The 26,569-nt window shown below is 43.7% G+C and overlaps 1 protein-coding gene across 1 annotated transcript in view; it reads left to right on the forward strand.

Annotated features, from left to right (window-relative positions):
• FAM120C (family with sequence similarity 120C) overlaps positions 1 to 26,569 on the forward strand; it is a 214,320-nt gene that overhangs the window by 181,175 nt on the left and 6,576 nt on the right. Inside the window, exons 12-15 of the mRNA XM_053695997.1 lie at positions 9,672 to 9,881; positions 10,810 to 11,008; positions 11,094 to 11,232; positions 11,321 to 11,366. Of these exons, the coding sequence (XP_053551972.1) occupies positions 9,672 to 9,881; positions 10,810 to 11,008; positions 11,094 to 11,232; positions 11,321 to 11,366 (594 nt within the window). The remainder of the gene's footprint in view (positions 1 to 9,671; positions 9,882 to 10,809; positions 11,009 to 11,093; positions 11,233 to 11,320; positions 11,367 to 26,569) is intronic.

Here is a 26,569-nt window from a genome sequence, read left to right on the forward strand (position 1 = left end):
AACCTGCTGGACTGCCATGCTGTCGCACAGCATTCAAGGTAAGTGCTAACTTTATTGTTTCTGGGGACACATCTCTCAGAAGAAAAGTGAGCACTGCATTTCTTACAGTCACTTCTCAAGAGCTGAGATATATGAAAGGGCTCTGATTGTGTTGGGACTGTGTCACATACACTGGGGCTGGGACTCAGCAGTGTTATTTTACTCCCGTTAGTGTTATTCTCTAATAGGCAACCCAGGTGTTAGCTACTTGTTAAGTTATGGACGTAACTCCCCACTCCCGATATCGGTATTATTCTGACCGACCAGGAGGTGTGTGTTTTTAAGAGGGTCATAGCATTGTTTTAGGCCCACTTGCGGTTATAGTGTTTTTAATATTGGTATAATACCAGAAATAAAGGGCTCCATCTTGGAGTTGGCCGTCCGGGAGTTGCGGTCTAATACGCCCACGATAGGCGGGACTTAGTGTTGTTCTATGCAGGCGGCTCCTTTTTTGTTAATTTGCCGCCCGGGTGTTTCAGCCTGATACGCCCACGATGGGCGGAACTAGGTTATGCTTCAGAAAGTTTTGCTCGCCCTTTTTATGCTTTTCACAGGGACGCATTGTGAACTGAAGGGCTATTAGCTGGAGAATATTGCATACCTCTTCGGTCAGTCTTACTTTAGCTGACACAAGGGTTATCGACATAATACTTGAATAATTTATTTACAATTATGGTGTGAAGTTGTCACGCTGTTTACTGTATCCTCCGGTTTGTAGTTAAACAGAGTCTTACTCCATTTTGTTTTATATTTACTGTAATGGCTCACAGCCGGAGTTCTACTCATTAAAGAGTCAGTAGTTTTTTCTTTAATTCATTGTGCCTTGTAATGGAACAACGGTACATCTAAGATATCGTTCCTTTTCAGTTAAAGAGACAGTACCGTTTTTTTGTGAGGTTCATTTTAATTGATACATTCTGCTGTTTACTGTATAACTCAGCCATGGTACTTAACAGGGAATAAGTGTTCAACTGAAATAAAGATTTTTCTTTCTCCCACATGCGGTGCTCTGCGGTTCCTTGCAGCACAAGACTTGGTTGCTTTAACGTATATAGCAATGTCTAATTCCAGCAAGGTTAACATAATACTTGAATAATTTCTGTCACAGAAATAAGAGGATTTAAATATTACACTCTTTTTATTTCTGCAAGTTAATATAGAGGAAAAATGTTATCCCTTTTAAAATTTAAAGAGATAGTAACATATTTGCTTGTGTTGAATTTTATTTTATATACTCCTTCTACTGTGACTTTTAGTAGTCTGGTGACACCAGTCAATGCTTTCCACATTTTCTACCTATAGTGTCTGCAATTATTGCTCGCCCACAGGCAGTGCTCTGCAGTTCCTTGCATAGACATTGCTTTGATGTCCTTAGCAATGTCTAGTTACAGCAATATTGGCATTAATATTGGTCTGGTTCTGCATGACAGACATAAGAGGCTCTTTTATATTCTAAAGAGACAGTACAATTTTTTGTGTGAATATTTTATTAAGAATTGAATCTGTTTTTGCTAGGTCATCCTTGGTGACTTCAGGATGGTATAAAAACACACATAAATGCATATAGCCGGTCAGGTAGCTCGACAACTACTTGGACACTAGGGCTTAACTCTGTAGCAACCCAAGGGTTGCAGGTTTGATTTCAGTGGTCATGTGGCTTTGCAGCTCAAAGGTTGTTGCTCGCATCCAGGTGCTGGATGGCCTTTTTAATAATATTGGCAGCGCCTTGAGATCCTTACGGATTAAATTACCATCACGGGTGCGGTGGCATACTGATTAGACAATCTGACTGAGTTGTTTCAGTCAGGCTCCCTTGGAGGAGATACAAGATAGATAATAGCTATGAAACTCGCTAATGCCTTTATTACAGACGCTTCTTTGCAGGTCTTTAAGTTGACATCTAAGAATTCAGGTTTTTCGGTCTTAGCCTGCAGGGCCTTATGGCTAAGGCCTTTATCCGCGGATGTGTCTTCTAAGATTAAGCTCCTTACTATTCCTTTCAAGGGTAAGACCTTGTTCAGATCTGCTCTGAAGGAGATCATTTTTGATATATCGGGAGGTAAAGGCCATCTTCTCCCGCAGGATAAGAAAATTAAACAAAGGAATTGCTTCCTCTTCCTCCGCCACGCAGGTACAACCTAAGCCTGCATGGAGGCCCAACCGTTCTTGGAAGCCCAGGCAAACCAAGAAGCCTAATGTTGGGACTAAGTCAGCATGAAAGCATGCCCCGGATCCGAGAAGCCGGATCTGGTAGGGGGCAGACTATCCCTTTTTGTTCAAACTTGGGTGCGGGATGTTCAGGATCCCTGGGCTTTAGAAATAGTGTCCCAGGGGTACAAGTTGGAATTCAGAAATTTTTCCCCTTTCAGCAAGATTATCTGCAGACCAGATAAACAGAGAGGCTTTCTTACATTGTGTAGAGGATCTCTCTGTCAGGGGAGTGATCGTTCCCGTTCCAGCACAGGAACAAGGTCAGGGTTTTCCCTCAAATCTGTTTGTGGTTCCCAAACAAGGGGGAACCTTCAGTCCGATCTTAGACATCAAGGTCCTAAACAAATTTCTAAGAGTTCCATCTTTCAAGATGGAATCTGTACGTTCCATGCTTCCACTGATTTTAGAAGGTCAGTTCATGACCACAGTGGATCTAAATGGCGCATGCCTGCATGTTCCCAATCACAGGGACCATTTTAAATTTCTAAGGTTTGCATTCGTAGCAACCACTTTCAGTGCATCGCGTTACCTCTTGGCATGGCCACTGCTCCAGGCATCTTTCAAGGGTGCTGGGATCTCTTCTGGCGGTTCTTCGACTGCGGGGCATTGGAGTGGCGATGTATCTGAACGACATTCTAATTCAAGCACCATCATTTCAACAAGCCAGATCCCATACCAACCTGGTATTATCCTTCCTGTGTACTCATGGGTGGAAGATAAATCTGGAATAAGCTCCTTGTTTCCAAGTACAAGGGTAACCTTTCTAGGGACCATAATAGATTCCCTGTCGATAAAAAAATTTCTGACAGGGGTCAGGAAAACAAAGTTGTTACATACCTGTTGTGCCCTTCAGTCCACTCTCCGGCCTTCGGGGGCTCAATGTATGGAGGTAATTGGGCTGATGGTGGCGACAATGGATATCATCCTTTTTGCTCGGTTCCATCTCAGACCTCTACAGCTCCATACGGAGGTGTTTTCCAAGCTGATCCTCAAGTGGGGACAGCCGGAGTTGTATCTGATGGCATCTCTAAGGAATGCCAAACTTCTGAGATACGGGTCAAGATCCAGGGACCCCCAGGCGGAATTAATAGACTCTCTGGCGGTTCCTTGGAACTTCAATCTAGCATACCGGTTTCCTCCATTTGCACTTCTTCATCGGGTAATTGCCTGACTCAAACAGGAGAAAGCGTCGGTGATACTCATAGCACCGGCATGGCCTCGTAGAATTTGGTATGCGGACCTGATAGAGATGGCATCTCTACCACCTTGGAGACTGCCGTTGAGGAAGGACTTTCTCATTCAGGGTCCCTTCCTTCATCCAAATCTAGCTTCTCTGAAGCTGTCTGCGTGGAGATTGAACGCTTAATTTTATCCAAGCGTGGGTTCTCTGTTCCGGTCATAGAGACTTTGATTCAGGCTCGTAAGCCTGTAACTAGACAGATCTACCATAAGATTTGGCATAGATACTTTTATTGGTGTGAATCCTAGGGCTACTCTTGGGGGCCCATTTATCAAAGGGCTTGCGGACCTGATCCGACACTGCGGATCAGATCCGCAAGACCTCGCTAAATGCGGAGAGCAATGCGCTCTCCACATTTAACATTGCACCAGCAGCTCACAAGAGCTGCTGGTGCAACGCCGCCCCCTGCTGACTCGCGGCCAATCGGCCGCCAGCAGGGAGCTGTCAATCAACCCGATCGTATTCGATCGGGTTGATTTCCGGCGGTTCCTGTCCGCCTGCTCAGAGCAGGCGGACAGGGTTATGAAGCAGCGGTCTTTAGACCGCTGCTTCATAACTTGTGTTTCTGGCGAGTCTGAAGACTCGCCAGAAACACGGCCCTTCAAGCTCCATACGGAGCTTGATAAATGGGCCTGTGAGAGTAGAGTTAGGATTCCTAGAGTTTTGTCTTTTCTACAGGAAGGTCTGGAGAAGGGTTTATCTGCTAGTTCCCTAAAGGGTCAAATTTCGGCTCTATCCTTTTTGTTTCACAATCGTCTAGCAGGTGTACCAGATGTACAATGTTTTTGTCAGGCCTTGGTAAGAGTCCGGCCTGTGTTCAAAGTTCTTCAAGGGGCTCCGTTTGAACCTATGCATTCCTTAGATATCAAGTTGCTATCTTGGAAACAGAATTTATGTTTACCTGATAAATTACTTTCTCCAACGGTGTGTCCGGTCCACGGCGTCATCCTTACTTGTGGGATATTCTCTTCCCCAACAGGAAATGGCAAAGAGCCCAGCAAAGCTGGTCACATGATCCCTCCTAGGCTCCGCCTACCCCAGTCATTCGACCGACGTTAAGGAGGAATATTTGCATAGGAGAAACCATATGATACCGTGGTGACTGTAGTTAAAGAAAATAAATTATCAGACCTGATTAAAAAACCAGGGCGGGCCGTGGACCGGACACACCGTTGGAGAAAGTAATTTATCAGGTAAACATAAATTCTGTTTTCTCCAACATAGGTGTGTCCGGTCCACGGCGTCATCCTTACTTGTGGGAAACAATACCAAAGCTTTAGGACACGGATGAAGGGAGGGAGCAAATCAGGTCACCTAAATGGAAGGCACCACGGCTTGCAAAACCTTTCTCCCAAAAACAGCCTCAGAAGAAGCAAAAGTATCAAACTTGTAAAATTTGGTAAAAGTGTGCAGTGAAGACCAAGTCGCTGCCCTACATATCTGATCAACAGAAGCCTCGTTCTTGAAGGCCCATGTGGAAGCCACAGCCCTAGTGGAATGAGCTGTGATTCTTTCAGGAGGCTGCCGTCCGGCAGTCTCGTAAGCCAATCTGATGATGCTTTTAATCCAAAAAGAGAGAGAGGTAGAAGTTGCTTTTTGACCTCTCCTTTTACCAGAATAAACAACAAACAAGGAAGATGTTTGTCTAAAATCCTTCGTAGCATCTAAATAGAATTTTAGAGCGCGAACAACATCCAAATTGTGCAACAAACGCTCCTTCTTCGAAACAGGTGTCGGACACAAAGAAGGCACGACTATCTCCTGGTTAATGTTTTTGTTAGAAACAACTTTCGGAAGAAAACCAGGTTTAGTACGTAAAACCACCTTATCTGCATGGAACACCAGATAAGGAGGAGAACACTGCAGAGCAGATAATTCTGAAACTCTTCTAGCAGAAGAAATTGCAACCAAAAACAAAACTTTCCAAGATAATAACTTAATATCAACGGAATGTAAGGGTTCAAACGGAACCCCCTGAAGAACTGAAAGAACTAAGTTGAGACTCCAAGGAGGAGTCAAAGGTTTGTAAACAGGCTTGATTCTAACCAGAGCCTGAACAAAGGCTTGAACATCTGGCACAGCTGCCAGCTTTTTGTGAAGTAACACAGACAAGGCAGAAATCTGTCCCTTCAAGGAACTTGCAGATAACCCTTTCTCCAATCCTTCTTGGAGAAAAGATAGAATCTTAGGAATCTTTACCTTGTCCCAGGGGAATCCTTTAGATTCACACCGACAGATATATTTTTTCCATATTTTGTGGTAAATTTTTCTAGTTACAGGCTTTCTGGCCTGAACAAGAGTATCAATAACAGAATCTGAGAACCCTCGTTTTGATAAAATCAAGCGTTCAATCTCCAAGCAGTCAGCTGGAGTGAGACCAGATTCGGATGTACGAACGGACCTTGAACAAGAAGGTCTCGTCTCAAAGGTAGCTTCCATGGTGGAGCCGATGACATATTCACCAGATCTGCATACCAAGTCCTGCGTGGCCACGCAGGAGCTATCAAGATCACCGACGCCCTCTCCTGATGGATCCTGGCTACCAGCCTGGGGATGAGAGGAAACGGCGGGAATACATAAGCTAGTTTGAAGGTCCAAGGTGCTACTAGTGCATCTACTAGAGTCGCCTTGGGATCCCTGGATCTGGACCCGTAGCAAGGAACCTTGAAGTTCTGACGAGAGGCCATCAGATCCATGTCTGGAATGCCCCACAGTTGAGTGATTTGGGCAAAGATTTCCGGATGGAGTTCCCACTCCCCCGGATGCAATGTCTGACGACTCAGAAAATCCGCTTCCCAATTTTCCACTCCTGGGATGTGGATTGCAGACAGGTGGCAGGAGCGAGTCTCCGCCCACTGAATGATTTTGGTCACTTCTTCCATCGCCAGGGAACTCCTTGTTCCCCCCTGATGGTTGATGTACGCAACAGTCGTCATGTTGTCTGATTGAAACCGTATGAACTTGGCCTTCGCTAGCTGAGGCCAAGCCTTGAGAGCATTGAATATCGCTCTCAGTTCCAGAATATTTATCGGTAGAAGAGATTCTTCCCGAGACCAAAGACCCTGAGCTTTCAGGGATCCCCAGACCGCGCCCCAGCCCATCAGACTGGCGTCGGTCGTGACAATGACCCACTCTGGTCTGCGGAAGGTCATCCCTTGTGACAGGTTGTCCAGGGACAGCCACCAGCGGAGTGAGTCTCTGGTCCTCTGATTTACTTGTATCTTCGGAGACAAGTCTGTATAGTCCCCATTCCACTGACTGAGCATGCACAGTTGTAATGGTCTTAGATGAATGCGCGCAAAAGGAACTATGTCCATTGTCGCTACCATCAAACCTATTACTTCCATGCACTGCGCTATGGAAGGAAGAGGAACGGAATGAAGTGTCCGACAAGAGTTTAGAAGTTTTGATTTTCTGGCCTCTGTCAGAAAAATCCTCATTTCTAAGGAGTCTATTATTGTTCCCAAGAAGGGAACCCTTGTCGACGGAGATAGAGAACTCTTTTCCACGTTCACTTTCCATCCGTGAGATCTGAGAAAGGCCAGGACTATGTCCGTGTGAGCCTTTGCTTGAGGAAGGGACGACGCTTGAATCAGAATGTCGTCCAAGTAAGGTACTACTGCAATGCCCCTTGGTCTTAGCACCGCTAGAAGGGACCCTAGTACCTTTGTGAAAATCCTTGGAGCAGTGGCTAATCCGAAAGGAAGCGCCACGAACTGGTAATGCTTGTCCAGGAATGCGAACCTTAGGAACCGATGATGTTCCTTGTGGATAGGAATATGTAGATACGCATCCTTTAAATCCACCGTGGTCATGAATTGACCTTCCTGGATGGAAGGAAGAATTGTTCGAAATTCACCAAAATTTCACCACAGTGTCTTAAAGCCTTAAAAGTATTGCACACCAAATTTGGAAGCTTTAACCCTTAAAATAACGGAACCGGAGCCGTTTATAACTTTAACCCCTTTACAGTCCCTGGTATCTGCTTTGCTGAGACCCAACCAAGCCCAAAGGGGAATACGATACCAAATGACGCCTTCAAAAAGTCTTTTCTATGTATCAGAGCTCCTCACACATGCGACTGCATGTCATGCCTCTCAAAAACAAGTGCGCAATACCGGCGCGAAAATGAGGCTCTGCCTATGATTAGGGAAAGCCCCTAAAGAATAAGGTGTCTAAAACAGTGCCTGCCGATATTATTTTATCAAAATACCCAGATTAAATGATTCCTCAAGGCTAAATATGTGTAATATATGAATCGATTTAGCCCAGAAAAAGTCTACAGTCTTAATAAGCCCTTGTGAAGCCCTTATTTACTTTCTGAATAAACATGGCTTACCGGATCCCATAGGGAAAATGACAGCTTCCAGCATTACATCGTCTTGTTAGAATGTGTCATACCTCAAGCAGCAAAAGACTGCTCACTGTTCCCCCAACTGAAGTTAATTCCTCTCAACAGTCCTGTGTGGAACAGCCATGGATTTTAGTAACGGTTGCTAAAATCATTTTCCTCATACAAACAGAAATCTTCATCTCTTTTCTGTTTCAGAGTAAATAGTACATACCAGCACTATTTTAAAATAACAAACTCTTGATTGAATAATAAAAACTACAGTTAAACACTAAAAAACTCTAAGCCATCTCCGTGGAGATGTTGCCTGTACAACGGCAAAGAGAATGACTGGGGTAGGCGGAGCCTAGGAGGGATCATGTGACCAGCTTTGCTGGGCTCTTTGCCATTTCCTGTTGGGGAAGAGAATATCCCACAAGTAAGGATGACGCCGTGGACCGGACACACCTATGTTGGAGAAAAGTTCTTTTTCTGGTTGCTATTTCTTCTGCGCGCAGAGTTTAAGAACTCTCGGCGCTACAATGCGAATCTCGATACCTTATTTTCTACTCAGATAGGGTTGTGCTTAGAACAATATTAGGTTTTCTTCCTAAAGTCGTTTCGGATAGGAACATTTGCCAAGAAATTGTTGTTCCTTCCTTGTGTTCTAATCCTTCTTCCCAGAAGGAGAGATTTCTTTACAATTTAGTTGTGGTTCGGGCCCTGAAGTTTTATCTTCAGGTGACTAAGGACTTTTGTCAGTCCTCTTCTTTGTTGTAGTTTTTTTCTGGCAGACGTAAGGGTTTGAAGGCTACGGCTTCTTCTCTTTCTTTGTGAATGTCTCGCATATGAGACTACTGGGCAGCACCCTCCTGAGAGGGTTACGGCTCATTTCACTAGGACTGTGGCTTCCTAAGGGACATTCAAATATGATGCTTCTGTTGAACAGATTTGCAAGGCTGCAACTTGGTCCTCTCTTCTCACTTTTTCCAAATTTTCCAAATTTGATACTTTTTCCTCTGCTGGGGCTGTTTTTGGGAGGATAGTTCTTCAAGCAGTGGTGCCTTCCGTTTAGGTTCGATGTCTTGTCCCTCCCTTTTCATCCGTGTACTATAGCTTTGGTATTGTATCACACAAGTAAGGATGAAATCCGTGGACTCGTCGTATCTTGAAAAAGAAAAGGAAATTTATGCTTACCTGATAAATGTATTTCTTTTTCGATACGAGTCCACGGCCCGCCCTGTTCCTTTGAGACAGGTTATTATATTTTTGTTAAACTTCAGACACCTCTGCACCTTGGCCATTCCTTTCTCTTCCTAACTTCGGTCGAATGACTGGGTTGGGAGGGAAGGGAGGAGCTATTTATACAGCTCTGCAGTGGTGCTCTTTGCCTCCTCCTGCTGACCAGGAGGCGATATCCCACAAGTAAGAATGAAATCCGTGGACTCGTTGTATCGAAAAAGAAATACATTTATCAGGTAAGCATAAATTTCCTTTTTTTTAACCCTGCCCCTAGACTTTCACAGTCTTCAAAGCTGTGACTGCTGAATGTAATATGGTTTTGTGAGCATTACTCCCCCCCACATTTTTTTTTTAATACATTCTTGCCTTATAATTATGCAATGTTAGACCAAGAGCAAAGAAAACAAATTTATGCAAGAGTCGTTTTAAAAACTTAATTTTTTTTTTTTGAGTTGTACATGTTGTTTAAGCAAAAAAATAATGTAATAATAATAATGATCTATAATGTGATCATTGAGTGCAGAAACAGAAAGTGTTTTCACTATTGTAAATAATGTTTTTTTTTTTCCCTTTTTTTTTTTTTGTTTTTTTTTCTTTGCTCCGTCCTAGATTGAGAAGTTGGATTCCAGAGGGGTCCAGCTTGCTGCACTTTTCATGAGTGGAGTGGACACCGCTCTGTTTGCCAATGACGCATGTGGGCAGCCAGTCCCGTGGGAGCACTGTTGCCCCTGGATTTATTTTGATGGCAAACTGTTCCAGAGCAAGCTAATCCGCGCAGGCCGAGAAAAAGCACCACTAATTGACCTCTGTGACGGCCAGGTGAGTATTGCACGAGAATTGTGACCCTGCTTCTGTTTACTTGCCTTGTATTCCTTTAACAGAAATATCTAAAAAGTGAATACATACGATCATTTCAATTCATGATAAAGAATGTTACTTTATCAGTTTGCAAAATGGTAATCAATACACAGAGAAGCTATACATTTCTTACTGTAATACAACCAAACAATTGTTAAGCAATCCTTTGACCATTTACAATTTGGTAACCAGAGACGTTTGATTAGTTTTAAATATAATTATATTAGATATAGTTGCCATCAAATACTGCTGCCAGGTGTTATGTTATATAATTATATAATGGGGCCCATTTATCAAGCTCCGAACGGAGCTTGTGGGCCTGTGTTTCTGGCGAGTCTGAAGACTCGCCAGAAACACAAGTTATGGAGCAGCGGTCTAAAGACCGCTGCCCCATAACCCTGCCCGCCTGCTCTGACGAGGCGGACAGGAATCGCCGGAATTCAACCCGCTCGGGTTGATCGACACCCCCCTGCTGGATCAGGTCCGACAGACATATGATAAATAGGCCAAAATGTCTTTACTCAGGCAGTTTGTTTTCTTGTAAGTCTGTTCATTACTCAGCTTGCCTTAATTAATTGTATGCTTCTAAGTCTTCTGGTGATATCAGCAGTAGATGACAATAGGGTTTACTCCTGACTATACGCAGGGGGGGGGGTTTAAAATGATTCATTCACAGTGTGTTGACATCCCAGAACTGGGATATATCATTTAAATGTATATGTTCTCTTCAAGGTAAGATTTTAAAAAGTGAGACTTTAGCGTATCTTTAAAGGGCCCTCTTAGAGGAAACAGCATTGCGTGTACTTCACTGTATGGATAGTGTTATATCAACCATATTGTCACTGAGGTACAGTATTTCTTTGATAAAATGTCTTGTGTTTTACTCCAGGCAGAGCAAGCAGCCAAAGTGGAGAAGATGAGGCAAAGCATCATAGAGGGGATAAATCTAAACCGTCAGCTGCCTCCTCCCCTTCTGCCGCCTCCACCTTTTATGCCCCCCATGATGTCACCATTTTACCCAGTCCCGCTGTACCCCCGTGCAATGGGCTCAATGCCACCTCCACCAGGAAGGAACCGGGGATTCTCAGGTATGACTCTGTATATAAATGTCTGAGGATGTTAGTAATGCAGATGTCTAACTCCTGCACAACCTGTTTTTATTCTTTAAATCAGGGGTCCATCCCATCCCTCCACAAGGGGGAAAGCTGGAAATTGCCGGCATGGTTGTGGGCCAGTGGGCAGGCAGTAAACCTTCTCGTGGTCGGGGAGCCTTTGGTATGCAAGTGGTGTCTGTGGGTGGCCCAGGGAAAGGGTAAGTATGGGGTTAAGAATGTTTAGGTTATGTACAGCCTTTTTGGTCAAATTTGCCAGACTGACTCCTCTGTTCTCTTCTCATTTAGACGTGGAAGAGATACATCAAACAAACTGACAAAGCCCACTAAAAAGGTAAATAAGCAGTTATGTCTTTGTACCATCAACACAGAGACAGCTAAGAACACAATTTTCATATTTTTGGATTATAATTTTATACAATTTTTTTTATCCTATTAACAAAAAAGAAGATATGTATTGCATGTGTTCATCTGCACATACCCTCTGCAATAATGTGCAGCAGTTATACTCTGAATGGCATGGAGTGCATTTTGGTATTAACTCAGCATACTCAGTGTGAGCTAAAACTGACTTTTGTTAATTGTAATGATATAGAAAATTGACTGATGTCCCATATTATAGAGGATCTAAAACAAACATGTCCCTTACGTCTTCAACACACACAATTAGAATACTTAGGGATATCACTAACCAAAGATATGCAAGATCTGTTTACAGCCTACTACATACTATTACAAAGTAACATTGTAAAAGATTTATCCTGTTGGAAAAATAAACCACTCTCATGGATTGGCAGAATTCATGTGATTAAGATGAATATATTACCACGTGTCTTATATTTTTTACAAACCCTGCTAATCTCCCTACCCAGAGACTTCATAAAAAACTACAGAGAAATATAGAACAATTCATCTGGGGCAATACAAAGTCAAGGGGTCCAAAAAAAACCTATACCTTTCTAGAGATAGAGGAGGGTTGGGCGTTCCCGAATTAGCACGATACAGGGTTGCAAAAATATTACAGAGAATAATAGACTGGAGTTCTTTTTCCAGTGGGACAAACTACTGCCAACCAGTACGCAAATATCCTCTAGACCCTGCACCTTAACCCCTCTAATAAATAACCCCGAGCTCCCATTTCTCCCACCTTTTAACGCCACATTGAAATATATTCCCCCAACTTCCTACACATACCTGGAAAAATATCCTTAAGGAGGGGAAACTTAAGGCAGCAATTACTGGAGAGGGAGGACTGGATTCCCCCTTCATGGTTCACACTCACGCAGCTATCACATTACCTGTCCACACACAAACAAAAAAGAATCATAACCCGACCCCTAACAGCATTTGAAACTCTATGCTCACTACAACATCTTCCCCGACATACAATTTCATACAAACTCCCTTCTTTCTTATAGCCACAAATGGAACTCAGACTTAGGACTTGACATAACTACTAAAGACTGTATAAAAATCTTCACTCACCACAAAAAAGCTTTGGTTTCTGCCAAAATTCAGGAGATGAACTATAAGTCTAGATGGTACTTAACCCCTCAGAGACTGCAAAACATTTTGTAAACATACTAGTGAAAATTATTGGCGGAACTGTAATGAGAAAGCAGATCTTTCTCCAACATAGGTGTGTCCGGTCCACGGCGTCATCCTTACTTGTGGGATATTCTCTTCCCCAACAGGAAATGGCAAAGAGCCCAGCAAAGCTGGTCACATGATCCCTCCTAGGCTCCGCCTACCCCAGTCATTCTCTTTGCCGTTGTACAGGCAACATCTCCACGGAGATGGCTTAGAGTTTTTTAGTGTTTAACTGTAGTTTTTATTATTCAATCAAGAGTTTGTTATTTTGAAATAGTGCTGGTATGTACTATTTACTCAGAAACAGAAAAGAGATGAAGATTTCTGTTTGTATGAGGAAAATGATTTTAGCAACCGTCACTAAAATCCATGGCTGTTCCACACAGGACTGTTGAGAGCAATTAACTTCAGTTGGGGGAACAGTGAGCAGTCTCTTGCTGCTTGAGGTATGACACATTCTAACAAGACGATGTAATGCTGGAAGCTGTCATTTTCCCTCTGGGATCCGGTAAGCCATGTTTATTACGATTGTAAATAAGGGCTTCAAAAAGGGCTTATTAAGACTGTAGACTTTTTTTGGGCTAAATCGATTGATTATTAACACATATTTAGCCTTGAGGAATCATTTTATCTGGGTATTTTGATATAATAATATCGGCAGGCACTGTTTTAGACACCTTATTCTTTAGGGGCTTTCCCAAAGCATAGGCAGAGCCTCATTTTCGCGCCGGTGTTGCGCACTTGTTTTTGAGAGGCATGGCATGCAGTCGCATGTGAGAGGAGCTCTGATACTTAGAAAAGACTTCTGAAGGCGTCATTTGGTATCGTATTCCCCTTGGGGCTTGGTTGGGTCTTAGCAAAGCAGATACCAGGGACTGTAAAGGGGTTAAAGTTCAAAACGGCCCCGGTTCCGTTATTTTAAGGGTTAAAGCTTCCAAATTTGGTGTGCAATACTTTTAAGGCTTTAAGACACTGTGGTGAAAATTTGGTGAATTTTGAACAATTACTTCATGTTTTTTCGCATTTGCAGTAATAAAGTGTGTTCAGTTTAAAATTTAAAGTGACAGTAACGGTTTTATTTTAAAACGTTTTTTGTACTTGTTATCAAGTTTATGCCTGTTTAACATGTCTGAACTACCAGATAGACTGTGTTCTGAATGTGGGGAAGCCAGAATTCCTATTCATTTAAATAAATGTGATTTATGTGACAATGACAATGATGCCCAAGATGATTCCTCAAGTGAGGGGAGTAAGCATGGTACTGCATCATTCCCTCCTTCGTCTACACGAGTCTTGCCCACTCAGGAGGCCCCTAGTACATCTAGCGCGCCAATACTCCTTACTATGCAACAATTAACGGCTGTAATGGATAATTCTGTCAAAAACATTTTAGCCAAAATGAACACTTTTCAGCGTAAGCGCGACTGCTCTGTTTTAGATACTGAAGAGCATGACGACGCTGATATTAATATTTCTGAAGGGCCCCTAACTCAGTCTGATGGGGCCAGGGAGGTTTTGTCTGAGGGAGAAATTACTGATTCAGGGAACATTTCTCAACAAGCTGAACCTGATGTGATTGCATTTAAATTTAAGTTGGAACATCTCCGCATTCTGCTTAAGGAGGTATTATCCACTCTGGATGATTGTGACAAGTTGGTCATCCCAGAGAAACTATGTAAAATGGACAAGTTCCTAGAGGTGCCGGGGCTCCCAGAAGCTTTTCCTATACCCAAGCGGGTGGCGGACATTGTTAATAAAGAATGGGAAAGGCCCGGTATTCCTTTCGTCCCTCCCCCCATATTTAAAAAATTGTTTCCTATGGTCGACCCCAGAAAGGACTTATGGCAGACAGTCCCCAAGGTCGAGGGAGCGGTTTCCACTTTAAACAAACGCACCACTATACCCATAGAGGATAGTTGTGCTTTCAAAGATCCTATGGATAAAAAATTAGAAGGTTTGCTTAAAAAGATGTTTGTTCAGCAGGGTTACCTTCTACAACCAATTTCATGCATTGTCCCTGTCGCTACAGCCGCATGTTTCTGGTTCGATGAGCTGATAAAGGCGGTCGACAGTGATTCCCCTCCTTATGAGGAGATTATGGACAGAATCAATGCTCTCAAATTGGCTAATTCTTTCACCCTAGACGCCACCTTGCAATTGGCTAGGTTAGCGGCTAAGAATTCTGGGTTTGCTATTGTGGCGCGCAGAGCGCTTTGGTTGAAATCTTGGTCGGCTGATGCGTCTTCCAAGAACAAGCTACTTAACATTCCTTTCAAGGGGAAAACGCTGTTTGGCCCTGACTTGAAAGAGATTATCTCGGATATCACTGGGGGTAAGGGCCACGCCCTTCCTCAGGATCGGCCTTTCAAGGCAAAAAATAAACCTAATTTTCGTCCCTTTCGTAGAAACGGACCAGCCCAAAGTGCTACGTCCTCTAAGCAAGAGGGTAATACTTCTCAAGCCAAGCCAGCTTGGAGACCAATGCAAGGCTGGAACAAGGGAAAGCAGGCCAAGAAACCTGCCACTGCTACCAAGACAGCATGAAATGTTGGCCCCCGATCCGGGACCGGATCTGGTGGGGGGCAGACTCTCTCTCTTCGCTCAGGCTTGGGCAAGAGATGTTCTGGATCCTTGGGCGCTAGAAATAGTCTCCCAAGGTTATCTTCTGGAATTCAAGGGACTTCCCCCAAGGGGGAGGTTCCACAGGTCTCAGTTGTCTTCAGACCACATAAAAAGACAGGCATTCTTACATTGTGTAGAAGACCTGTTAAAAATGGGAGTGATTCATCCCGTTCCATTAAGAGAACAAGGGATGGGGTTCTACTCCAATCTGTTTATAGTTCCCAAAAAAGAGGGAACGTTCAGACCAATCTTAGATCTCAAGATCTTAAACAAGTTTCTCAAGGTTCCATCGTTCAAGATGGAAACCATTCGAACTATTCTTCCTTCCATCCAGGAAGGTCAATTCATGACCACGGTGGATTTAAAGGATGCGTATCTACATATTCCTATCCACAAGGAACATCATCGGTTCCTGAGGTTCGCATTCCTGGACAAACATTACCAGTTCGTGGCGCTTCCTTTCGGATTAGCCACTGCTCCAAGGATTTTCACAAAGGTACTAGGGTCCCTTCTAGCTGTGCTAAGACCAAGGGGCATTGCTGTAGTACCTTACTTGGACGACATTCTGATTCAAGCGTCGTCCCTTCCTCAAGCAAAGGCTCACACGGACATTGTCCTGGCCTTTCTCAGATCTCACGGATGGAAAGTGAACGTGGAAAAGAGTTCTCTATCTCCGTCAACAAGGGTTCCCTTCTTGGGAACAATAATAGACTCCTTAGAAATGAGGATTTTTCTGACAGAGGCCAGAAAAACAAAACTTCTAGACTCTTGTCGGATACTTCATTCCGTTCCTCTTCCTTCCATAGCTCAGTGCATGGAAGTGATCGGGTTGATGGTAGCGGCAATGGACATTGTTCCTTTTGCACGCATTCATCTAAGACCATTACAACTGTGCATGCTCAGTCAGTGGAATGGGGACTATACAGACTTGTCTCCGAAGATACAAGTAAATCAGAGGACCAGAGACTCACTCCGTTGGTGGCTGTCCCTGGACAACCTGTCACGAGGGATGACATTCCGCAGACCAGAGTGGGTCATTGTCACGACCGACGCCAGTCTGATGGGCTGGGGCGCGGTCTGGGGATCCCTGAAAGCTCAGGGTCTTTGGTCTCGGGAAGAATCTCTTCTACCGATAAATATTCTGGAACTGAGAGCGATATTCAATGCTCTCAAGGCTTGGCCTCAGCTAGCGAGGGCCAAGTTCATACGGTTTCAATCAGACAACATGACAACTGTTGCGTACATCAACCATCAGGGGGGAACAAGGAGTTCCCTGGCGATGGAAGAAGTGACCAAAATCATTCTATGGGCGGAGTCTCACTCCTGCCACCTGTCTGCTATCCACATCCCAGGAGTGGAAAATTGGGAAGCGGATTTTCTGAGTCGTCAGACATTGCATCCGGGGGAGTGGGAACTCCATCCGGAAATCTTTGCCCAAGTCACTCAGCTGTGGGGCATTCCAGACATGGATCTGATGGCCTCTCGTCAGAACTTCAAAGTTCCCTGCTACGGGTCCAGATCCAGGGATCCCAAGGCGGCTCTAGTGGATGCACTAGTAGCACCTTGGACCTTCAAACTAGCTTATGTGTTCCCGCCGTTTCCTCTCATCCCCAGGCTGGTAGCCAGGATCAATCAGGAGAGGGCGTCGGTGATCTTGATAGCTCCTGCGTGGCCACGCAGGACTTGGTACACAGATCTGGTGAATATGTCATCGGCTCCTCCTTGGAAGCTACCTTTGAGACGAGACCTTCTTGTTCAGGGTCCGTTCGAACATCCGAATCTGGTTTCACTCCAGCTGACTGCTTGGAGATTGAACGCTTGATCTTATCGAAGCGAGGATTCTCAGATTCTGTTATCGATACTCTTGTTCAGGCCAGAAAGCCTGTAACTAGAAAGATTTACCACAAAATTTGGAAAAAATATATCTGTTGGTGTGAATCTAAAGGATTCCCTTGGGACAAGGTTAAGATTCCTAGGATTCTATCCTTCCTTCAAGAAGGATTGGAAAAAGGATTATCTGCAAGTTCCCTGAAGGGACAGATTTCTGCCTTGTCTGTGTTACTTCACAAAAGGCTGGCCGCTGTGCCAGATGTTCAAGCCTTTGTTCAGGCTCTGGTTAGAATTAAGCCTGTTTACAAACCTTTGACTCCTCCTTGGAGTCTCAATTTAGTTCTTTCAGTTCTTCAGGGGGTTCCGTTTGAACCCTTGCTTTCCGTTGATATTAAGTTATTATCTTGGAAAGTTTTGTTTTTAGTTGCAATTTCTTCTGCTAGAAGAGTTTCAGAATTATCTGCTCTGCAGTGTTCTCCTCCTTATCTGGTGTTCCATGCAGATAAGGTGGTTTTACGTACTAAACCTGGTTTTCTTCCAAAAGTTGTTTCTAACAAAAACATTAACCAGGAGATTATCGTACCTTCTCTGTGTCCGAAACCAGTTTCAAAGAAGGAACGTTTGTTGCACAATTTGGATGTTGTTCGCGCTCTAAAATTCTATTTAGATGCTACAAAGGATTTCAGACAAACATCTTCCTTGTTTGTTGTTTATTCCGGTAAAAGGAGAGGTCAAAAAGCAACTTCTACCTCTCTCTCTTTTTGGATTAAAAGCATCATCAGATTGGCTTACGAGACTGCCGGACGGCAGCCTCCCGAAAGAATCACAGCTCATTCCACTAGGGCTGTGGCTTCCACATGGGCCTTCAAGAACGAGGCTTCTGTTGATCAGATATGTAGGGCAGCGACTTGGTCTTCACTGCACACTTTTACCAAATTTTACAAGTTTGATACTTTTGCTTCTTCTGAGGCTATTTTTGGGAGAAAGGTTTTGCAAGCCGTGGTGCCTTCCATTTAGGTGACCTGATTTGCTCCCTCCCTTCATCCGTGTCCTAAAGCTTTGGTATTGGTTCCCACAAGTAAGGATGACGCCGTGGACCGGACACACCTATGTTGGAGAAAACAGAATTTATGTTTACCTGATAAATTACTTTCTCCAACGGTGTGTCCGGTCCACGGCCCGCCCTGGTTTTTTTAATCAGGTCTGATAATTTATTTTCTTTAACTACAGTCACCACGGTACCATATGGTTTCTCCTATGCAAATATTCCTCCTTAACGTCGGTCGAATGACTGGGGTAGGCGGAGCCTAGGAGGGATCATGTGACCAGCTTTGCTGGGCTCTTTGCCATTTCCTGTTGGGGAAGAGAATATCCCACAAGTAAGGATGACGCCGTGGACCGGACACACCGTTGGAGAAAGTAATTTATCAGGTAAACATAAATTCTGTTTTCTTTCTAATGACACGATGAGTCCACGGATCATCTAATTACTATTGGGAATATCACTCCTGCCCAGCAGGAGGCAGCAAAGAGCACCACAGCAAAGCTGTTAAATATCACCTCCCTTCCCTCCAACCCCAGTCATTCTCTTTGCCTACGATAGAGCAAGGAAGTGGTAAAGTTAAGTGTTAGAAACGATTCTTCAAGCAAGATTTTATTATTTTTTAAGTAGTGCAAGATTATGCTGTTTTGTTCTAGGGTGTAGCAGTAGTCCATATCAGTCTCTTCAGTAGACCAGTGGTGGCTTTCAAGCAATGGGAACTTGTGGGACATAATTCTCACTGCGCCTCCCATGTAGTTAATGCTGCCCTAATACTGAAAGCCTGAGTAAGATTACTCAGTCTTTATCTCTTTTTCCACAGGTCCATGTGAGGGAGAAGACCTCTCAAACCTAGTGAGCTGCCTTGCTGCCTGGCAGATTTATGAGGTAACACAATTTTCTCCTATATGTTTAGGGGAACATATAATGGCAGTATGGTTATTGCAGGCACTGGGGCTGAGGATTAAAACAAAAAAGGCTCATTTTATGTGGTTTCACTTCTCCCGGTGGCTTGACTTTAAAGTATGCCGACCGGGAGGTTAATTGTTTAGACGCCCACGATGGGCGGGGCTAAATGAGGCGACAGTTTGCTGTAGCGCGCCATTTTCCCCTTCATTTACTGTAACCGGAGTGTGCAGATAACAGTCTCAGACAGGAAAGCGCATGATAAGTTTTAAAACTGTGCTTTTAGGACCGGACAGCTGTTCATTATACTGCAAGTCGAGTTCTGGATCTTTTACTGGAGATATACTATCCAGTATCAGCAGGGCAGGTAGGCACCTCAGCAAAGCTAAGCTGAGGTGTAGAGGTTGTCAGTAGTACTTGCATAACACTATTTAGTTACTTACTACAAAAAAAATAAAAAAAAGGTTACGTTTTAAAATTTAAAGTGACAGTAACGTTTTTTGTGTTTTAATTTTTTATTAAAAATGTAAGTATTTTTTTGTGGTAATTTGTTCCATTGTGAGTCAGAATGGACCAAGAAGCCTTGCAAAATGTTACTTGTTCTTTATGTTTTGATGCTAATGTGGAACCACCTATCCCTTTCTATTCCTCATGTATTGAGAGAACTTTAAATTACAGGGATAGATTTTTTTCTGAGCCAACATTGTTTAAGGCGGATTCTGCTCAGGAGTCTAACGACAATGTTCAATATATACCGCAGCTTTCTCCTCAAGTGTCCAAAATTTTATCGCCCACTCATGCAGCGCCCTGCGCTTCCTCTGAAACTCCACCTGGAGTTACATTGTAAGACATCACTTCCTTCATGTCCTCTGCGGTCTCTGATGTGTTGTCTGCTTTTCCCATGCTGCAGGGAAAGCGCAAGAGGAAACGTAAGCATTCAGTAAGTGAGGTTACTGACACAGTTGTTGCTATTTCGAATGCACCCTCCCAGAAGCCTGAGGAGGAGGATACTTCGGTAGCATCTGAAGGTGAAATCTCAGACAGTGTAATTCCTCCTGCTGATACTGAAGTTGTATCCTTCAGGTTTAAGATAGAACACCTCCGTCTGTTACTTAAGGAGGTTTTAGCTACACTGGATGACAGCGACACCACATTCGTTGTCAATCCTAGAAAATCCAGTAAGCTAAATAAATATTTTGATGTACCTTCCATAGTGGACGTTTTTACTGTACCAGATCCAGCTACTGAGAGAATGGGAGAGACCGGGTATCCCTTTTTCTCCATCCCTTGTATTTAAAAAGATGTTTCCTATAGCTGATTCTATCAAGGAATCTTGGCAGACGGTACCCAAAGTGGAAGGGGCAATTTCCACGCTAGCCAAGAAAACTACTATTCCTATAGAGGATAGTTGTTCCTTTAAGGATCCTATGGATAAGAAGTTAAACGGGTTACTCAAGAAGATGTATGTACACCAGGGTTTACAATGGCAACCCGCGGATTGTATTGCTACTGTCACTAGTGCGGCAGCATACTGGTTTGATGCATTGTCTGAATCTATTTGGGCAGACACTCCCCTCTAAGAAATCAAGGATAGGATAAAGGCCCTTAAGTTGGCCAACTCCTTTATCACGGATGCTTCCCTTCAGGTTATTAAGCTGGGAGTTAAGATTTCTGGTTTTGCCGTACTGGCCCGCAAAGCTTTATGGTTAAAATCTTGGTCTGCGGAGGTGTCATCTAAGTCTAAACTTTTGGCAATTCCTTACAAAGGAAAGACTTTATTTGGGCCGGGGTTGAAGGAAATAATTTCTGACATCACGGGAGGAAAGGGACATTTCCTCCCTCAGGATAAGAGAAATAAACAAAAGGGACAAAAGTAATTTTCGTTCCTTTCGAAATTCCAAGCAGGAGCAGTCCAAGCCTTCTTGGAGACCCAATCAGTCTTGGATCAAGGGAAAACAATCCAAAAAGTTTGCTATTGAATCAAAAGCAGCATGAAGGGTCTGCCCCCGATCCGGGACCGGATCTTGTGGGGGCAGACTTTCATTCTTTGCTCAGGCTTGGGTTCGAGATGTTCAGGATCCCTGGGCGGTTCAAGACATTTCCTCTCAGGGGCAGGTTTCTGCTTTCAAGATTATCTGTAGACCAGACAAAAAAGAGAGGCGTTCTTACACTGTGTTCAGGACCTCTCCGACCTGGGAGTGATAGTTCCTGTTCCAATGCAGGAACAGGGTCTGGGGTTCTATTCCAAACTGTTCATGGTTCTCAAAAAGGAAGGAACCTTCAGACCGATTTTAGATCTCAAGAGTCTAAACAAATTCCTCAGAGTGCCGTCCTTCAAGATGGAAACTATTCGTTCCATTCTTCCTTTGGTGACAACGGTGGATTTAAAGGACGCGTACCTGCATGTTCCCATACACACGTTTCTAAGGTTTGCATTTCTAGAACTTCCAGTTTGTGGCTCTTCCATTCGATTTTGCCACAGCTCCCAGAATTTTCTCAAAGGTTCTGGGATCTCTGCTAGCGGTGCTCCGATTGCGGGGCATTGCAGTGGCACCTTATCTGGATGACATTCTAGTTCAGGCGCTTTCCTTTCAACAAGCAAGATCTCACACAGAAATGTTGTTATCTTTCCTGCGGTCTCACGGATGGAAGGTGATTTTGGAAAAGAATTCCTTAGTTCCAAATACAAGGGAAATTTTCTTGGGAACCATAATAGATTCCTTATCAATGAAGATTTTTCTGACAGAAGTCAGGAAATCAAAGATTTTTTATTCTTGCTTAGCACTTCAGTCCTCTCCTCAGCCATCAGTGGCTCAGTGCATGGAGCTGATGGTAGTGGCAATGAACATCATCCTGTTCGCCCGTTTCCACCTCAGACCTCTGCAGTTAAGCATGCTCAGGCAGTGGAACGGAGATTATGCGTATCTGTCTCCGCGATTACAGCTGGACCAGGAGACAAGGGATTCTCTACTTTGGTGGTTGTCTCTGGATCATATCTCCCAGGGAACCTGCTTTCGCTGACCCTCTTGGGTGATTGTGACAACAGATGCCAGCCTTCTGGGATGGAGAGCAGTCTGGGGCTCTAAAGGCTCAGGGAACATGGACTCTTGGACTCGGTCGGAGTCTGTTCTACCCATAAACATTCTGGAACTGAGAGCAATCTTCAATGCTCTCCTGGCCTGGCCTCAGTTAGCTTCGGCCCGGTTCATCAGGTTCCAGTCGGACAATATAACCTCAGTGGCTTACATCAACCATCAGGGAGGAACTTGGAGTTCCTTGGCTATGACAGAGGTAGCCAAGATCATTCAGTGGGCAGAGACCCACAATTGCTGTCTGTCGGCGATCCACATTCCAGGAGTGGACAACTGGGAGGCGGACTTCCTGAGCAGACAGACCTTTCACCCGGGTGATTGGGAGCTCCATCCGGAAGTGTTTTCCAGCCTGATTCTCAAATGGGGGTCAGCCAGAATTGGATCTCATGGCATCTCTGCAGAATGCCAAGCTCCCGAGGTACGGGTCGAGATCAAGGGACCCTCAGGCTGTACTGATAGACACTCTGGCAGTACCTTTGAATTTCAGTCTCGCATACCTATTTCCTCCGTTCGCTCTTTTACCTCGGGTCATTGCTCGAATCAAGCAGGAAAGGGCGTCAGTGATCCTCATTGAACCGGCGTGGCCTCGCAGGATTTTGTATGCAGACCTGGTGGACATGTCATCTCTTCCACCTTGGAGACTTCCGTTGAGGAAGGACCTTCTACTTCAAGGGCCTTTCCTTCATCCAAATCTAGTTTCTCTGAAACTGACTGCTTGGAGATTGAACGCTTAATTTTATCCAAGCATGGATTTTCCGACTCGGTCATTGAGACCATGATTCAGGCTCGTAAACCTGTGACTAGAAAGATTTACCACAAGATATGGCGTAAATATCTATATTGGTGTGAATCCAAGGGCTACTCTTGGAGTAGAGTTAAGATTCCTAGAATTCTGTCCTTTCTCCAAAAAGGTTTCGAGAAGGGTTTATCAGCAAGTTCCCTAAAGGGTCAAATATCTGTCTTGTCTATTTTTTTACATAAGCGTCTGGCAGACGTCCCAGACGTGCAATCATTTTGTCAGGCCTTGGTCAGGATCAGGCCTGTATTCAAACCAGTTACTCCTCCCTGGAGTCTTAACTTAGTTCTTAAAGGGACACTGAACCCATATTTTTCTTTTGTGATTCAGATAGAGCATGCAGATTTAAGCAGCTTTCTAATTTACTCCTATTATCAATTTTTCTTTGTTCTCTTGCTATCTTTATTTGAAAAAGAAGGCATCTAAGCTTTTTTTCAGGACTCTGGACAGCACTTTTTTATTGGTGGATGAATTTATCCACCAATCAGCAAGAACGACCCAGGTTGTTCACCAAAAATGGGCATCTAAACTTACATTCTTGCATTTCAAATAAAGATACCAAGAGAATGAAGAAAATTTGATAATAGGAGTAAATTAGAAAGTTGCTTAAAGGGACATTCAACACTGCCCACAACAATAATCTAAGTTTCTAAACTAAGTATAAAGAGTAAGTTTCAACGTTCCCCCTCTCTCTTACTTACTGCCTTCACTGTTCAATCCTCATCGATAACTTCAAAATTTGTCTCCTAATATGGCTGCTTAACTCCCCCCACTGTGACGTACAGCTTGTCTTCTTCAAACTAGCCGGCAGTTCTATCTCATTTCTCCTACTTCAATCCCAGCGCGTTCACGGGCGTTAGCGCATGCGCGATACAATAGGAACATTAAAAGCGGAACCATAATAACCCAAGTTGTTTCCGTTCCGATTATCTTACTGTAAGTAATATCAGCGTAACGGAAACAACTTTGATTATTTTGGTTCCGCTTTTAGTGTTCCTAGTATATTGCGCATGCGCTAACGGCCGTGAACGCGCTTGGATTGCAGTCCGGGGAATGGGCTCTCATTGGCTGCTAGTTTGAGAAAGAAGGCGAAGACGTCACGGTGGGGGGAGTTAGGAAGACATATTAGGACACCAATTTGGAAGATAACAATGACGATTCAACAGAGAAGGTGGTAAGTAAGAGAAAGGGGGCACCTTGCAGCTTGATCGTTTTATTTAGTTTTGAAACATAGATTAATGTTGTGGGCAGTGTTGAATGTCCCTTTAAAATTTCATGCTGTATCTAAATCACAAAAGAAAAAAATTTGGGTTCAGTGTCCCTTTAAGGTTCTTCAAGGGGCTCAGTTTGAGCCTATGCATTCCTTAGATATTAAGTTGTTATCTTGGAAAGTTTTGTTTCTTGTTGCTATTTCATCTGCTCGTAGAGTGTCAGAGCTCTCGGCATTACAGTATGAATCCCCTTACCTCATTTTTCATTCAGATATGGGGGTTTTGCGTACAAAATTAGGGTTTCTCCCTAAAGTAGTTTCAGACCGGAACATTAATCAGGAGATTGTTGTTCCTTCCTTGTGTCCTAATCCTTCTTCTCAGAAGGAACGGCTTCTGCACAATCTGGACGTTGTACATGCACTAAAATTCGATTTACAGGCGACTAAGGATTTTCGTCAGTCTTCTGCTCTGTTTATGGTATTCTCAGGGAAACGTAAGGGACAGAAAGCTACGGCAACTTCTCTTTCTTTGTGGCTGAAGAGTATCATTCGCTTTGCCTATGAATCTGCTGGACAGCAGCCTCCTGAGAGAATTACGGCTCATTCTACGAGGGCTGTTTCCTCTTCTTGGGCATTCAAAAATGGAGCTTCTGTGGAACAGATTTGGAAGGCTGCAACTTGGTCCTCTCCACACTTTTTCAAAATTCTATAAATTTGATACTTTTGCCTCGGCTGATGCCGCTTTTGGGAGAAAGGTTCTTCAAGCAGTGCTGCCTTCCGTTTAGGTTCCCTGTCTTGTCCCTCCCTTATCATCTGTGTACTCTAGCTTGGGTATTGATTCCCAATAGTAATTATATGATCCGTGGACTCTTGACACGATGAGTCCACGGCCCGCCCTGTTATTTAGACAGGTTGTTGGTATGTTATAAACTTCAGAAACCTCTGCACCTTGTTGCTTCCTTTCTCTTCTTTACTTCGGTCGAATGACTGGGGGTTGGAGGGAAGGGAGGTGATATTTGACAGCTTTGCTGTGGTGCTCTTTACCGCCTCCTGCTGGGCAGGAGTGATATTCCCAATAGTAATTAGATGATCCGTGAACTCATCGTGTCAAGAAATAAATAAATTTATCAGGTAAGCATAAATTTTGTTTTTACACATTTGGTGGTCCTGTAACAAACTAAGGACGTATTGGAAACACAATAACACACATGAACAAAACACTCTCCTCTCAAATTCCAATAAGCCAGACACTTCTTTTTTTACAACCTGCCAAACCTCAATGATGAAGCTAAAACTTCACTACTTTACGTAATGGTTAGTAGTGCCAAGATCTTGATACCACAAAGATGGAAATCACAGGAGACACCTACTCTCACCCTATGGAAAAACCAAGTTGATACCTTGCTCGCCCACTTCTACAGGACAGGCGAAATCGGTACTCATGAGAATAATTCTTATGAGATGGAAGGCCACTAAAAACACGTTAAACAGCATAAACCCCCTGTAATCACATTACACAGATCTGCACAATCGTTGTCTTACCTTCTTTCTCCCCTGCACCTTTCTCCCCTTTCACTTCCCACAATTATACCACACAGAATACCGTTATCTTACAAATACATAAATACACATTGGGTAACTGATTCCCCTATTGTTCTATATGTATATCACAAGCATAAATACTTTACAATCTACCAATGTCAGACTATATCATTCTTCCTGTTTATGTCTGATATTATTATTTATTATTATTGGTTATTTGTAGAGCGCCAACAGATTCTGTAGCACTATAAACAAATTTGGAGTACAACAAAACAATTATAGGGATCAAATGGGTAGAGGGCCGTGCCAAGAGTTGCACTGTTGTAGTCAGCTCTTAAGAAGGTGATCAACAAACAGCTGGACTCTTAGGCTTACATGCTAAGGGGGTTCAGGGCATAGCAATGGAGGAAAGGAACTGGTGTAAAGAAATATTAGTGTAGGTTGTATGCATCCCTGAACAGTAGAGTCTGTAGGGGGCGCTTGAAGCTTTCAAAACTAGGGGAGAGTTGTGGAGCGAGGCAGAGAGTTCCACAAGATGTGAGCCAGTCTGGAGAAGTCCTGTTTAACGGGAGTGTGATGAGGTAACAAGAGAGGAGGAGAGTAGGAGATCATGAGCAGAGCGAAGGGGACGGGAGGGAGAGTAGCTTGAGACAAGGTCTGAGATATAGGGGGGAGCAGTGCAGTTGAGGGCTTTGTATGTCAGAGTGAGAATTTTGTGTTTAATCCTAGAGGCAAGAGGAAGCCAGTGAAGGGATTGGCAGGTGTTAAGAAATCCCAGGTGTTGGTTAAGTCCTGTGCTAGGCTTTTTAGTGGGTTATCTCACCTAGCTAATAAACTTCACCCACACCAAAGGACATTTAACATACTTTCTGCTTCATCTAGAACTGTAAGGACTTTACCAAAAATGTAA

This window comes from Bombina bombina, chromosome 12 (genome assembly GCF_027579735.1).
Source record: "Bombina bombina isolate aBomBom1 chromosome 12, aBomBom1.pri, whole genome shotgun sequence".
Lineage (NCBI taxonomy): Eukaryota > Metazoa > Chordata > Amphibia > Anura > Bombinatoridae > Bombina > Bombina bombina.